Source organism: Salvia splendens, chromosome 3 (assembly GCF_004379255.2).
Source record: "Salvia splendens isolate huo1 chromosome 3, SspV2, whole genome shotgun sequence".
Taxonomy (NCBI): Eukaryota; Viridiplantae; Streptophyta; class Magnoliopsida; order Lamiales; family Lamiaceae; genus Salvia; species Salvia splendens.
The window spans coordinates 31,690,278-31,705,439 of record NC_056034.1 but is presented as its reverse complement, the minus strand read 5'-3'; the positions used below and the strand labels follow the sequence as shown (position 1 = coordinate 31,705,439).

The following is a 15,162-nucleotide window of genomic DNA, read 5'->3' as shown; positions in this document are numbered from 1 at the left end:
CTGGTATCAATAATTCTTCAACCCTCTTCTACTGGGTAGTATAGTGAAGGTAGGGGTCGAATCCCACTGAGATGGTGACGGTTGGAGTGATTGTGGTGATATTCTGGAGGGTTTGGTTAGCTACCACGCTTGGGTTGAGTCTCTACCTAGACTGGAATTTAAGGTGGTACTCTACTGACTAGGAGGTGGGAAAGGTGTTGGACAGGCGGCTGTGTACGTGGAAAGTGGGGAACATGGTTTTTGGCTAATAAATGTGGAAGGTACGAGCTTACTATAAAAGGTTAAAAAGAATATCAGAGGACAAAGAGGTAGTTAGGTGACTAGGCCTACAGGTCTGAAAAGTAACAGGCTGAAAAGTAAGGAAAAGTAAAGGACAAAAGCAAAAAGTAACTAAAAAGTAAATGTGGTCCCAAATTTGGATGTGGACATTGTCTTCTCCAGCAAGTCTGAACACAAATCAAACAACTCAGGTTCCATGAACGAGAAATGTAGATTAACAACTTCACAAAAACAAATCTACAATCTAAACTCCAAATAAATGCAACGTCAAGTGAGTAGTAATGCATAAATAAATGGTTATAATGCAAGGTGTAATGTACAACTTTATGCGATATAATGTACAATAGACATCATTGAGTTTATACCTGTTTGTGTTGTACCTGGAGTCAAAGGCCACAATATCACCAAACATGTGGTAATTCTTCTTCATCAAACCGTCACACCAAAATAGAGCAACCAACTGGTTAGAAGCATTAACTTCGTAGTGATACGTGAACGCCTCGGACATCTCCTTCTTCTTAGCCATATCATCCAACACCATTTGCACATCAAATCCATATACGTATGCTTTGATGTCTCGCGAAGCATTCCTGATATCCCCAACAGTGCAACCAACTAGGTTAAACCCACCGAGAATTAGCCTTGGAGCAGTCAAGAATGAATTTCTGATGTACATCATCCAACTTTCGATTACTACATAAATTGCAGATGTTCGGACTCAACCATGTGATGGTTATGAACCTCATTAAACTCCTGAATAATATAACCTGGCAATCCTTCTTCAGAGAAAAACTTGAAAGATATACTAGCCTTACAACCACAACGCTTAGATAACTTCCTGCGCTTGATAGAGAAACCAGACCGGACATTCAACTGGTCATCTTCGTCCGACTTCTTCTTGCCTTCCCTATTGCATACAATGAGATACCAGGTTGTGACATTATCCACCTTCCTCATCGCTTGTTTGCGCGTATCAAAACCAACAGCGCGGGCGTATACATCGTAAAAAGCGAAAGCGAATTCCAAGGATTGGAATTTCTGACCGACGATAGGCTTCAACTCCGGAGAATATTCAGGTACAACCACCACTGTACAAAAATGAAAATAAAAAAGGGTAAGCAAACATGTGCATCACAATTCATGTTCTGACAATTAATGCACCTAAGACAACCATTATTATGTATAATATGTACATTATGTAAATCCATCAAAATTAGTCCTTAGCCACGATTATAACAAAACCCTAGTTTTAAAACTCAAACTCGTGGCTTTGTTAACGTTGTTATTAATGTGTACATACTACAACCTAGCCCCTAGGCTTGTCAAACCCTTAGGGAAAATAAGAATCGTTCGCCAAACATCGACACACGGCAAAACTTATATTAAACGGGTCAGGATAAATGCTCATTACATATAACAAATAATGCATTACAGAAACTAAACAACACATTATACTACACAATATGTACATTATGTATATCTGTTTTGAAAAATACCTATGCGCTATGCATGTGCAACCCCAGACGAATTACTCCAGCTCGTGTATTTGGACAAGGTTTTTTAGACTTAGAACATACTACACCCTAGCCCCTAGGCTTGTCAAACCCTTAGGGAAAACAAGCTTCGTTCGCCAAACATCGACACACGGCAAAACTTATATTAAACGGGTCAGGATAAATGTTCATTACATATAACAAATAATGCATTACAGAAACTAAACAACACATTATACTACACAATATGTACATTATGTATATCTGTTTTGAAAAATACCTATGCGCTATGCATGTGCAACCCCAGACGAATTACTCCAGCTCGTGTATTTGGACAAGGTTTTTTAGACTTAGAACATACTACACCCTAGCCCCTAGGCTTGTCAAACCCTTAGGGAAAACAAGCTTCGTTCGCCAAACATAGACACACGGCAAAACTTATATTAAACGGGTCAGGATAAATGTTCATTACATATCACAAATAATCCATTACAGAAACTAAACTACGCATTATACTACATGATACATCACAGATTATGCATTACATAACTCTATACAAACACTACATACTAGACTATGTACATTACGTTTTTTAGGCTCCCCTCAACCTTCGACCAATGAATGAAACTCATAAACTTTGGTTAACAACACCAAAAAACAAATACGATTGCGCAGTGAACCTAATAATTTACTATAGTATGCGTGACTTTTGTTAACAAAACCATAAATCACATACGATTTACTACACCAGAAATTCTGCAATCTGCGAAGAAGTAGGCGAACACAGTATTGGAACAAAAACGATATGTACCTTCTTCCATTGTTCAATTAATAACAAACACCAACGAGGCACACCCAGAAATCGACGACGAACCGTTGCAATGCAATATATAAATTTCTTCAATAACCAAATCCGGAGACGAACTTCAGGCGCGATGATATTTGTGGAGTGCAGATGCATAAATTTTTGGAAGATACCACAAATTGAACGTGATCTCCATTCAAAATAACCGATGATATTGGAAGAGAAAATCATGTGATTTTCCATAACAACCACCAACGTCGATTCCCTAAAATAGCCTTCTCGCAATTTTTAATGATTTAATTTAACATAATTTGGCATTATTTGGGGCCGTTAGATCTTCAGAACGAATGGCCGAGATTAAAAAAAACAATAGAACAAAAGTGTAACATCCCAAATTTTTGTGACTCTTTTTATATGTTTATTTGAAATTTTCAATTATGAAACTTTTGTTTCTATGAGATTAAGTGAATTGCGTGAAATAATTATCGTGAGTGATGTGGAATGAAGTGCTTGATATTTTATATTTTTCAATGTGGGGAAAATAATTAGTAGGATCATGCATTTATATTTTTCGAGCCAATTCATGGGAATTTTCGGCCCTTCCTAATTATTGAAATAGTATTTCATTTCTTGGATTTAATTAATTATTTTGGGATATTTATCCAAATTAAATCCAAACCAAATGATCCCTAAATGGTACTACATGAAATTCGAACTCTAGCCTATTATCCTTGGGAGTTTCGAAAATCTCCTATTTAAAATAGGAGGATGAATTATTTTCTTTGATTTAATTGGTGCTTTGTTGACTCCTTTCTTTTGAATTAAATCCAATTAAATCATGCCACCTATTATTTCTTCACCCAAAATAAATAGAGAGTTGAAATATTTCCTTGGCTATTTAAGCCTAATAATTTCCGGCCCCTTCACTAATTTTTGGAGGATAATTTATTTATTTCCTATTTTGTGGGATCCCTTTTTATTCAATTAAATACCATACTAATACCTATGCCAAATTAATTGGGGATGTGAACATTTTCTTATGTTGTATCCTTCATGTCACACGCCCTACACTAGTATTTTTCCTTGTGGGAATATAATTATTTGTTACCTATTTTATGGGAGCCTTTTTCCCATAAAGAAATTACCAAATTTAAATCCTATCCTATTTAATTGAGGATTTAAATAATTCCCTTGTGCAATTCCCCTTAAATTTTCGGCCCTTACGTCATTTTTCCTACTTGGAGATTTAATTTATTTTGTTCCCTTATTTATGGAATACTCATTGTTTTATTTCCTAAATTGTGGATTTATTTCTCTCCAAGTAAAAATAAAAAAAAATCCTTGTTTAATTGCAGCCCTAATTTTCAAAAATTAGGCTTCTTATAATTGTGGAATTTTTATTCATTAGCCTATATTTTAATTCTCCACAAATTATTTATTTAATTTACTCATGGACTTAAACCTAGAATATAAATACCACTTAAACAAACCCTAGCCCCCACTCTCCCTCACCAAAATCGTCCACCCCTCTCCATCTCTTTCCCTCACACGTTTGTCCCTCCTCTCCCACTATTTCTCTCCAAAAATCCTCCAATCAAGCCTTGTTCTTGCAACCATTGAAGTTATTTTCAAGAGTCTCCGACGAATCGCATCGTTCATTGTTTCCACCGATTCATTTTTGTCAAAGAAGGTATATTTGCTCACTTTTCCTCATTCCTTTCGTTTGAACCATGTTCTTGAATCCTACATGCATGTAGTGGGTGTAGGAATCATAGATCGCAAAGTTAATCGGTGGGAAAGTGAGTTTGGTTGAGAACTTTGATAGTTATGCGATTTTTGATTGAATTGGGTGAAGTTTGATTTAAATCTTTGGTGAATGATCTAAGTTTATGTGCAAACATGTTTAAGAGTCTTATCAAGCATGATGGTGTGTTATAAGCATGAGAATTTGTGTTTGGATGATTGGGAAAGAAACCCTAATTTCGAAATTGTGAGTCTGAAATCTGTGACATTCGAACAATATTTCCTGATGTTTGATTGACCTAACAAACGATCGAATTTTGGTATGAAAAATTTACTGAGTGAATTTCGAAGTGTGCTCTGTGTCCCGTATAAATGTCAGCCCTTTTTGTCAGCCCTTGTTTGAGGATTTGCAATAATTTACCAAGTTACTCTGAGGTTGCTGAATTTTAATTAGGTGTGAATAAAAGAGCTACAATTATGGTTTGTAATTAAATCTTTTTGCCCACTTTGTAATAGCCGAGACTCAGATATCTCGAGTTTTTGTTTTCGAATTTAATAAATACTGGAATTTATTTATACAGGTGATGAAGGGAAATTTTATTCCTTGAATAAGAATATTAGTACAACTAAAGAAAATCAAGCTAATGAAGTACAAATACTGAAAAGTAATACACCGAACAAATTTTTACACGTTAAAGAAAAGAGAGTTTTCAAATAGAGTTCTCGATTACATTATAGAGAGAAACCGGAAAAAAAAAGAGAGAGAAATAAACTAGCACTGGGCCTCTCCGGCACGGGCTTGCGGCCCAGTTTCGTTTTCGATGGTCCGATGGGCCGAACTACTTGGGCGAAAGGAACAGGCCCAGCCAACAGAATCTGCACCTCAGGGGCTGCACTCTGCAAGGCTGAATCTCTGCTGCTTGTACTCCTTTTCTACCTGCCATAGCCCAGAAATCAGCCACTCAAATGCCACTCCAGTGTGCACCTGCAAAGAAACAAAAACTCATGAATGAGCTAAGGTACAATGCAACACAAAATACCAAAATCAGTTAGATTGCAGAGCTGCAGAGAGAACAGCCAGCTGCATAACCTATGGATCCCTTTTTCCAGCCAACTCTCAGCTGTGTGCAGCTTTCAGTTACAAACCAAGCATATATACATGCTATTTCCCTCGGTTCCACTCCCCATACTTCAACTTACTCATTCAGTGGATAACAAGCTAAAGAGAAGGCGGAAGAACCGAGACAGAGAGAAGGGGAACCGAGCAAGAGTAAAGAGCAACCTCACACTTCAGTCACAAGAGGTAAATCCTCAACACCCTTTATGCATCATGTTTAGGCAAATGCAGTAGATAGCTAAGAACCAGAACTTAGAAGAAACTAGAAATTGATGCCTTGATCAAGTATCTCTTCAATCTCCTCATAAGCATAATAGGAAATGCCACAGCTTAGCCGTTTCACACTACATGCCTCGACGGATTTAAGAATGAGCTCTCCTCAAGCTCCCAACCGACAATCTCTAATTAAATAAACGCCACCTACGGCTCTAAAATAAACGCCGAATAAAGTTAAGAAGGAAAGACTTAGCTTCGTCTCGGAGAAACGTCGAGAAGTGGACGGCTCGTCACCGCCTCCGAGGAAGAGCCGTGGGGTCAGAGGTGCAACGGGACAACAATGACGACGCGTTAAGCCCCTCGCCCGGAACGCCAACGGCAGAAACCTCGCGAAGCAGCGAGAGATCCTGTTGGACTCCGACAGCTGAGTCGCGAGCACGGCTGTCGACGGTGAATCGAGGGAGGAGAGAAGTAGACGCCGCAAATTGTTTCATCGGAGATTGAAGGCCCGAGTGAGAGTTTGAGGAGGTGTCGATGGAGAGAGAATGAGAGTGTGAACGGAGCCGATGGCCACTAGGGCTGTGAGACCCGCCGCTGACGGGAGAAAACGGAGGCAATGGTCCTCCCCAGGCTGAGGATTATATTGTTACCAAAGCAGAGGACTCCCGACCAGAGTAGCAACGCCGACGGACGGCATGAGCAGCGTCTCCACCACCGTGAACATGCAGTGGCAACGACTCGCCGAACCCGGTGTAGAGGCGGCGGCGACTTGGTATCGCGACAGCAGCAATGCCGCCGAGAGAGAGACCTCCATATGTCGATCGTTCCTCGCCGAAGCTAGAGGCGGTGGCGGTGAGCTGGGGTGTCGACAAAGGAAGAGGGAGATTGAAGGAGCTAAGGTTGAGTTTTGATTTGGGGTTTTTCGGTGAAGTTGAAGTGAGAGAGAGGCGACGGTGTTTAGGGAGTACAACTCCAGATTGGGCCTTTTCCACCATTCTTCATTTGGGGCCCAAGTAATTATTTTTGTATGGGCTGGGCTGATGAATACTTTCTGGGCCTGAGAAACTTTTCAGTAGGACCATTTAATTGGTTGAAGCCTTTATCTTGGATAAATTCAAATGTATAATGGGATTTATTCCTTAAGCCACGGAAGAAAAGAACTTATAAGCAGTGAGTGAAATAAAAGCCAATAAATAATTTTTAAAACTGACTTTAATAGTCACAGAAAGTATTTTAAAAATACTTAAGGAAAATAACCCGGGAATTTATTACGCCCGAACCGATCGGCCAGTTTCAGAATAAATTAAATCGTTGACTTAAGTAAGAATTAAGATTTTTCTGATTTTAGAAAAAAGGAAATAAAATAATAAAGGAGCACACTTAGGCATGCATTCATGCAAGGTTAGTAAATTAGTTAAGCCTAATTCAAGTATATTAATTTTTGTAAAGGAACGTCGTCGCTCGACGTATAATCTCAGGACAGGGAAGCACCTACTTTGCAAGAGTTAAGCAATTGAGGTGTGGGCTTTCTTTCTCCTCTTTCTTTTGAAGCATATTTATATAAAAACATGTTTATTTGAATGAGTTGTCATGCCATGTTTTGTTTTGTGATTGCCTATCTGTTAAATCGAATTCGGGTCCCAGTAGGTCAGTAAATCCTACTCGGACTAGTGTACACTTACGGACCGTGAGCTAGCGCAAGGTTGGCCGGTCTAGGGGTCGTGAGCTAGCGCCAGGTTGGCCGACCCAGTGATCGTGGAATGTGGCCACATTCCCGATTCACACAGCTTGATATGGTATATCATCAGAAAGTTAAAAGACTGCAGTCTATTTCAGAAAGAATTAACAGATTTTAGTGACCGGGACTTATTTTCAGAAAAACCCCGCGTTCACTCAGTTTGGCTGACAACTAAAAGAAACCAGTTTTCGGCATAAGCCACTGAGTATATAAAATACTCAGCCCTGCATATTGTTTTCCTTAATGTGCAGATTGATCGATCGAGGCAGAGGAGGTGTTGGGACAGAAGATTGAATAAAAGAAGGGTAGCTGGTGTAGTATGTCTCCATACATGTTATACTTGTCTTGGAACTCTTCCGCTGCATAGACTTAGACTAGTTTTAGTCAAGATATTGTCCCATATTTCACTCTGATTTTAATATTTTGTTATCCTGATGACATCTAGACAATATTTCCTTAAATTAAGTAACTTATATGATGTGTTGAGACAGTTTATTATTTTTAGTCGCGAAATAGCTGCACTTTCTTTGACTAGGGAGATGTGGTCGTGACAGAGTGGTATCAGAGCACTTTTCTTTCGCTCTGACCCAAGAACCTTCCTTCTAAGCCTCAGTCTAGAAAAGATAGTACTAGGCTAGAAAATGAACATAATGTTAAGTACAAGATCCCAACACCTCAGCTCGACACGATCAACTGCAGCAGAACCTGGGGTCGACGCCCGCTCGTCCAGAAAAGAAAATTTTAAAGAAAGAAAAATATTTTTTTTTGGCATTTAAGAATGAAAATGAATTTCATGAGATTTTCAGAAAAAGAAATGAATTTTTCACAGCCCTTTATGGGAACGAAAATATTTATTTGAGATGTTTGCAAGATGCAACGTGATAGCTGATACTTTGCATGAGATATGCTTAAGGTACCTGTGACTTACGAGCTTGACATGAATGTATAAGTGCCATGTGGACTATATATGCGAACCTAGAGTGCTTTAGAGAAGTACCTTAGGTGAGACATATAGGACCAAGTACTAGCAGGACGAGAATTTATTACCGCCTTCCAGGGCGACGAGACCAACTGAACTCATCAGTTAGGGAGAAGCCCTAATTCCAAGGAATTATGAGAAAGTAACAATGAAACAGAAAGTACCAACGTACGATCTTTAGACAGCAATGAAAGGAAGTCAAATCCTTAGAACACGGATTTTTTTTTTTTTTTTTTTTCTTTCACGAACAGATATATATGTATACTAGCCGGTTATAAGATATAGTCACAGACAGACCTAGTACAACCTCTTCGAGAGACAGCGACTCTATTCATACCATCTTTTATACCGCTTTTACTTACTTGTATATGCATACTTTCAGTTACGAGCCGTTTTGAGGGCTTTTCTTCTTTTATGTAGAGATGGCACGACAGCGTTTTACCCACCGACGCCCACTCCGGACAGGTGCTGACCCAGATGCGGTGGTGCGTTACTACAGGACGTACCGGCGTTGCCACGGGGACACTCTTGCCGAATTCGTCGCCCATTATGGTAAGCTATGGGATGAGGCGAATTGGCACGGGGTGAAGCCCTACGAGGGCATCGTGAGACTGGTGGAGTTGTTCCCACCGGAGTGGCAGGGGTGGATGGCGACCACAGCCCAGTTGTATACTTCTTCGCGACCTCCGACCTATGAGCCGACAGGAAACATGCCGGGCTTCTTGAGTGCGGTCTCGGCAGGGTGCTTCCACTTTGGGAACGGACCCCTGCCAGACATGCAGGCCCCGGGGAGTGAGCGGTTTCGTAGCCTGCCACCTTTGGCCCTGATGCGGGCGGCAGACGGGGTGTTCGAGGAGGGACAGTCGTCCCGAGTCCCCGGCCGTCGCAGAGGTGGGGCAGAGATGGGGGATGTGTCGGAGTCCAGCGACGAGGTTAAGCAGATAGAGAGCGGTACCGGGGGTGGAGAGAGCGAGGAGGATCCAGAGGAAGAGGATCCAGAGGAGGAGGATCCCGAGGAGGACATAGTAGGGGACGATGACGATGGCGAGGAGCCGCAGATTGGCAGTCATGCGGGCCAGATAGTGGGGGTCAACCCTCCACAGCCCCTCGAGCCACCACCAGAGGTTCCTCCACCACCCATGGAGCCATTTCCCGAGGAGTTGGAGCAGCCCCTCCACCCAGTAGATGAGGCGTTCTACAAGGGGCTATACTACTACGCCAAGCATGTGGACAAGGATTTCGTCTCCGACCTCGACATACCAGTGGCGCCTTGCATGGCCCCAGAGATCCCGCAGCCAGTCGTCGCCTCCGAAGGCGAGGAGGAGGTATGGTCACCTATAGAGATGCCCCTCCCTGGAACAAGCCACGACGACCCGATGTGGATCGACAGTGACTTGGAGTAGGGGTCGGTCAGGCGGGACATAGCCGTGCTAGCTTAGTAGATTAGTTTCCCTTTCTTTTGTAAGAACTGCAGTGATGTCATATGTAAAAGATATTAAGACCTCGTGAGAGGCAATTTTCCCACTTTATGACGAATGCATATGATGTGCCACTTTATGACTCCTATTTGATTTTGTTAAACATATGCATGAAAGAAAATGCATGAGATATGAAATGAATCTTAAGGAAATACAGACTTTGCAAAAAAAGGGGGGTGAATAACCAGTACTGATATCGTTTTATAAACAGAATGCCTCCCAGAAGACAAGCAGGCAGGCCAGGAAGGTACGCGCAAGCACCAGAACATGTACCCCAGAGAAACCAAGCTGGGGGAGCAGGAGCTCAACCACCACCTCCTCCACCACCGCCTCCTGTAGTACCAGAGAGGCGAGTGGAAGAAATATTCCTCAAACAGAACCCACCTGTGTTCAATGGTGTGGGAAATCCAGCTACGGCAGAGACCTGGGTGCGTGCGATTGAGCGCATCTTTGATTTTCTTCAGTGCACTGACAGAGAGCGACTCTCATGTGTGAAGTTTCAGTTGGTTGAGTCCGCCGACTTCTGGTGGGAAGCCAGGCGAAAGGTTATGACTCGTGAACAGTTGGAACACCTGACCTGGGAGGAGTTTAAGAATGAACTGTACGGCAAGTACGTCCCCAAGAGCTACCGCAAGGCCAAAGAGGTGGAGTTTTACAGTTTGAAACAGGGAAAAATGTCAGTGATCGAGTACGATAGATTGTTCTGTGACATGTCACGCTATGCGCCCGGACTAGTAGACACGGACGAGAAAATGGCCGAAAAGTTCTGTACTGGCCTGAGATCGGAAATAAGAATGGCTCTGGCCAGTCATGGAGGTCTGTCTTATGCCGAGTCATTGGGCCGGGCCCTGGACATTGAGGCAGCTATGCCCAAAGAGAGGCCGACGACACATGTCACCACTGCTCCACCGCCGCCACAGCAGCAGTTCCCTCGAGAAAAGAGGAAGTGGGAAGGAGACCGAGTCCCGACTGAGGCTAAGAAACCACAGTTTGCCCCTAAGCCACAGCAGAACCATTGGTACCAAACAGCCCCGACTACAACTGTAGAGCGCCGAGCCCAGGCACCTCAATGTGCGAGATGCTCGAAGAGACATGACGGCGAGTGTAAGGTCGGGACTGATGGGTGTTTCCACTGCGGGCAGAAGGGATATTTTGCCAGAAACTGCCCGAGCAAGGCGACTGGAATGGGAGGACAGCGTCCGCAACTGCGGGCACTCCAGGTTGAACCAAGGAGAGAGAATGCGATGCTCCCTGCACCACGTCCTCAACGACAGCTACGCCCGAGACTTCCCCCACAGGCAAGAGCCTTCGCACTGCAGCAGAAGCAGGCCAAGGCCGAGGGAGGGAAACGGGAGCAAGGCAATTTGGCAGGTATGGGAACTCTCCTCAACATACCTATCGCCATTTTGTTTGATACGGGTGCATCACACTCCTTTATATCAACATCTTGTGTGGATACTTTGAACTTGCCTACAGATGTGATGGAACATAGTATGAGGGTGTCCTCACCCGTAGGAGGCCTTATAGATATCTCACGAACGTGCTCAAACATAAAATTTTCCATGGGAAACCTGAACCTAGTAGCTCATAACTTACATGTGATGTTGATGTGGAGCGTCGACATTATACTAGGAATAGATTGGTTAGCCGAGAACTATGCCACCATCCGTTGTAAGGAGAGACAGATAGCACTACAATACCCCGGGACAGAACCCGTAATCTTTCATGGGATCTCCATGAGGAAAAGCAAGTCGATTATTTCTGCCCTACAAGCAACAACCATGATGAGGAAAGGATGCCCTGCATACCTCGTCTTTTTGAACGAAGAAGAGAGAAAGGACAAGAAAATTGAGGACGTGGCAATAGTACGAGAATATCCTGATGTATTCCCAGAGAAACTACCAGGCTTGCCACCGAACAGGCAATTGGAGTTCAGCATCGATCTGGAACCAGGATCAGCTCCAATATCGAAGGCGCCTTACAGAATGGCACCAAGGGAGTTAGAGGAACTCAAAATGCAATTACAGGAACTACTAGACCTGGGCTTCATTCGACCCAGTGTGTCGCCGTGGGGCGCACCAGTACTTTTTGTAAAGAAGAAAGATGGCACCTTAAGGATGTGTATCGACTATCGAGAGCTGAACAAAATAACCCTCAAGAACAAGTACCCTTTACCGAGAATCGATGACCTCTTCGATCAGCTGCAAGGAGCTGGAGTGTTCTCGAAGATGGATTTGAGATCGGGTTATCACCAGTTGAGAGTTCGACAAGACGATATACCAAAGACTGCGTTCCGCACCAGATATGGCCATTATGAGTTCACGGTAATGCCTTTTGGGCTTACCAATGCTCCAGCTGTGTTCATGGACCTAATGAACCGCGTGTTCCACCCGTACCTGGACAAGTTCGTTCTGGTCTTCATAGATGATGTGCTCATCTACTCGAAGAACGAAAAGGAACACGAAGAACATTTGAGGGCCACCTTGGAAACGATAAGAGCCGAGAAACTCTATGCTAAGTTCAGCAAGTGTGAGTTCTGGCTTAATGAAGTGAACTTCCTTGGACACATAGTGACAGCAGAAGGGATCCGAGTAGACCCCGCTAAGGTTGAGGCCGTGCAACGTTGGCAGTCACCAGCGACGCCCAATGAAATTCGAAGTTTCCTAGGTCTGGCAGGATACTATCGAAGATTCATTGAGGGGTTTTCTAAAATAGCGAGGCCGATGACTCAACAGCTCAAGAAAGGAGTTAAAGTCAATTGGACCCCAGAATGTGAAGCAAGTTTCCAGTTGCTAAAGAAAAAGTTGACCACAGCGCCAGTTTTAGTTGTGCCAGAAGCGGGAGTCGACTATGTGGTGTATACAGATGCATCGAAGGTCGGACTCGGGTGCGTGCTGATGCAGAAGGGTAAGGTGATAGCGTACGCTTCACGCCAATTGAGGCCGCACGAATTGAACTATCCGACGCACGACCTGGAATTAGCAGCAGTGGTCCACGCGTTGAAGATTTGGAGACATCACCTCTATGGAGTTCGATGTGAGATCTTCACAGATCATAAGAGTCTCAAATACTTTTTCGAGCAGAAGGATCTGAATATGAGACAGCGCAGATGGCTGGAACTAGTCAAAGACTACGACTGTGGTATAAACTACCACCCAGGAAAAGCCAATGTGGTAGCGGATGCCTTGAGCAGAAAGACTGTGCCTCAAGTGGCTGCTTTCCTCACACAAGAGGAAGAGCTTATCCGGGAATTCGCCAAGATGCGGCTGGAAATAGTAAGAGCCCCGGAGACAGTGGACAGCAGAATATCCACCTTGGTCATAGAACCAGATTTAAGAGCCAGAATCGTTGAAGCCCAGAGAGACGATGACGCTCTAGAAAAGATCCGTCTCAGAGTAAGAACGGGAAAAGGAGAATACTACCGCGAAGAGGCGGATAATGCTCTCACTTTCAAAGGGAGATTATGCGTACCCAATGAGGAGACACTCAGAAATGAGATCATGAGTGAAGCTCATGAGACACCCTATACTGCCCATCCTGGAAGTACGAAGATGTATCAGGACTTGAAGAAGCAATTTTGGTGGGATGGCATGAAGAGAAGCATAGCGTCGTTTGTGGAACGATGTCTGGCCTGCCAGCAAGTGAAGGCCTTACATCAACGCCCCTATGGGAAGTTGCAGCCTCTCGAGATTCCAGAATGGAAATGGGAGCACATAGCAATGGATTTTGTGACAGGGCTGCCAAAATCACAGCGGGGAAACACTGCCATCTGGGTGATTATAGATCGTCTCACCTAAAGTGCTCACTTCATACCAATTCGTATCACATACGGTTCAGACAAGTTAGCACAGATTTACGTGCGAGAGATCGTACGCTTACATGGTGTTCCAGTAACGATCACCTCAGATCGAGATTCAAAATTTACTTCTAGGTTTTGGATAAGCCTACAGCGAGAGTTAGGCACTCAGCTGAATTTCAGCACAGCATTCCATCCACAGACGGACGGACAGTCCGAAAGGACGATCCAGACATTGGAAGATATGTTAAGAGCTGTAGTGCTCGACCGTGGAGTAAGCTGGGAGACAGTACTTCCACTTATAGAGTTCGCCTACAATAACAGTTACCAGGCAACTATTGACATGGCTCCATACGAGGCATTATATGGGAAAAAGTGTAGATCACCACTTTACTGGGATGAGGTGGGTGAGAGAAGGATTCTCGGACCGGACTCGGTAGAAGAAATGATAGAAATTGTCCGACAAATCCGAGGGAGAATCAAAGAAGCTCAAGATAGACAGAAATCCTATGCAGATGCTCGCAGAACGGATTTACAGTTTAAAGCAGGAGACAAAGTCTTTCTGAAAGTATCCCCATCAAAAGGGATAACCAGATTTGGCGTCAAGGGCAAGCTGAAACCGCGTTTTATCGGACCTTACGAGATCCTAGAAACAGTCGGCCCTGTGGCGTACAGATTAGCGCTTCCGCCAAGCTTTGGGAATGTTCATAATGTGTTTCATGTATCACAGTTGAGGAAGTACGTGTTTGACCCCAAACACATAGTGCACCAAGAAGAGATGGTGTTAGAACCAGATTTGAGCTATGAAGAAAAGCCAGAAGCAATTCTGGACAGAAAAGTTAAAGAACTGCGAAATAAAAATATTGTAACAGTGAAAGTCCTTTGGAAGCATCACGACCGCGAGGAGGCGACGTGGGAGCTCGAGGACCAGATGAAAGAGAAGTACCCACAGCTTTTTGCCTAGCCGAGACAAAATTTCGGGACGAAATTTTTGTTAAGGGGGGTAGAATGTAATAGCCGAGACTCAGATATCTCGAGTTTTTGTTTTCGAATTTAATAAATACTGGAATTTATTTATACAGGTGATGAAGGGAAATTTTATTCCTTGAATAAGAATATTAGTACAACTAAAGAAAATCAAGCTAATGAAGTACAAATACTGAAAAGTGATACACCGAACAAATTTTTACACGTTAAAGAATAGAGAGTTTTCAAATAGAGTTCTCGATTACATTATAGAGAGAAACCGGAAAAAAAAAGAGAGAGAGAAATAAACTAGCACAGGGCCTCTCCGGCACGGGCTTGCGGCCCAGTTTCGTTTTCGATGGTCCGATGGGCCGAACTACTTGGGCGAAAGGAACAGGCCCAGCCAACAGAATCTGCACCTCAGGGGCTGCACTCTGCAAGGCTGAATCTCTGCTGCTTGTACTCCTTTTCTACCTGCCATAGCCCAGAAATCAGCCACTCAAATGCCACTCCAGTGTGCACCTGCAAAGAAACAAAAACTCATGAATGAGC

General features: G+C 43.4%; 1 protein-coding gene across 1 annotated transcript; it reads left to right on the top strand.

Annotated features, from left to right (window-relative positions):
* The first annotated feature begins 10,060 nt into the window (after positions 1-10,060).
* Positions 10,061-14,730, top strand: LOC121796869. The gene is made up of 5 exons (XM_042195641.1): positions 10,061-11,219; positions 11,325-11,929; positions 11,981-12,377; positions 12,420-12,705; positions 14,727-14,730. The coding sequence occupies exons 1-5, from the start codon at positions 10,061-10,063 to the stop codon at positions 14,728-14,730; spliced, it is 2,451 nt and encodes an 816-aa protein (XP_042051575.1).
* The last annotated feature ends 432 nt before the right edge of the window (positions 14,731-15,162 follow it).

Coding starts and splice junctions, on each gene's coding strand:
- LOC121796869 (XM_042195641.1), top strand. CDS start 10,061: ATGCCTCCCAGAAGACAAGCAGGCAGGCCAGGAAGGTACGCGCAAGCA. Junction 11,220..11,324: donor GGAGCAAGGCAATTTGGCAG/GTATGGGAACTC, acceptor ACTTGCCTACAG/ATGTGATGGAACATAGTATG. Junction 12,378..12,419: donor CTATGCTAAGTTCAGCAAGT/GTGAGTTCTGGC, acceptor TTGGACACATAG/TGACAGCAGAAGGGATCCGA.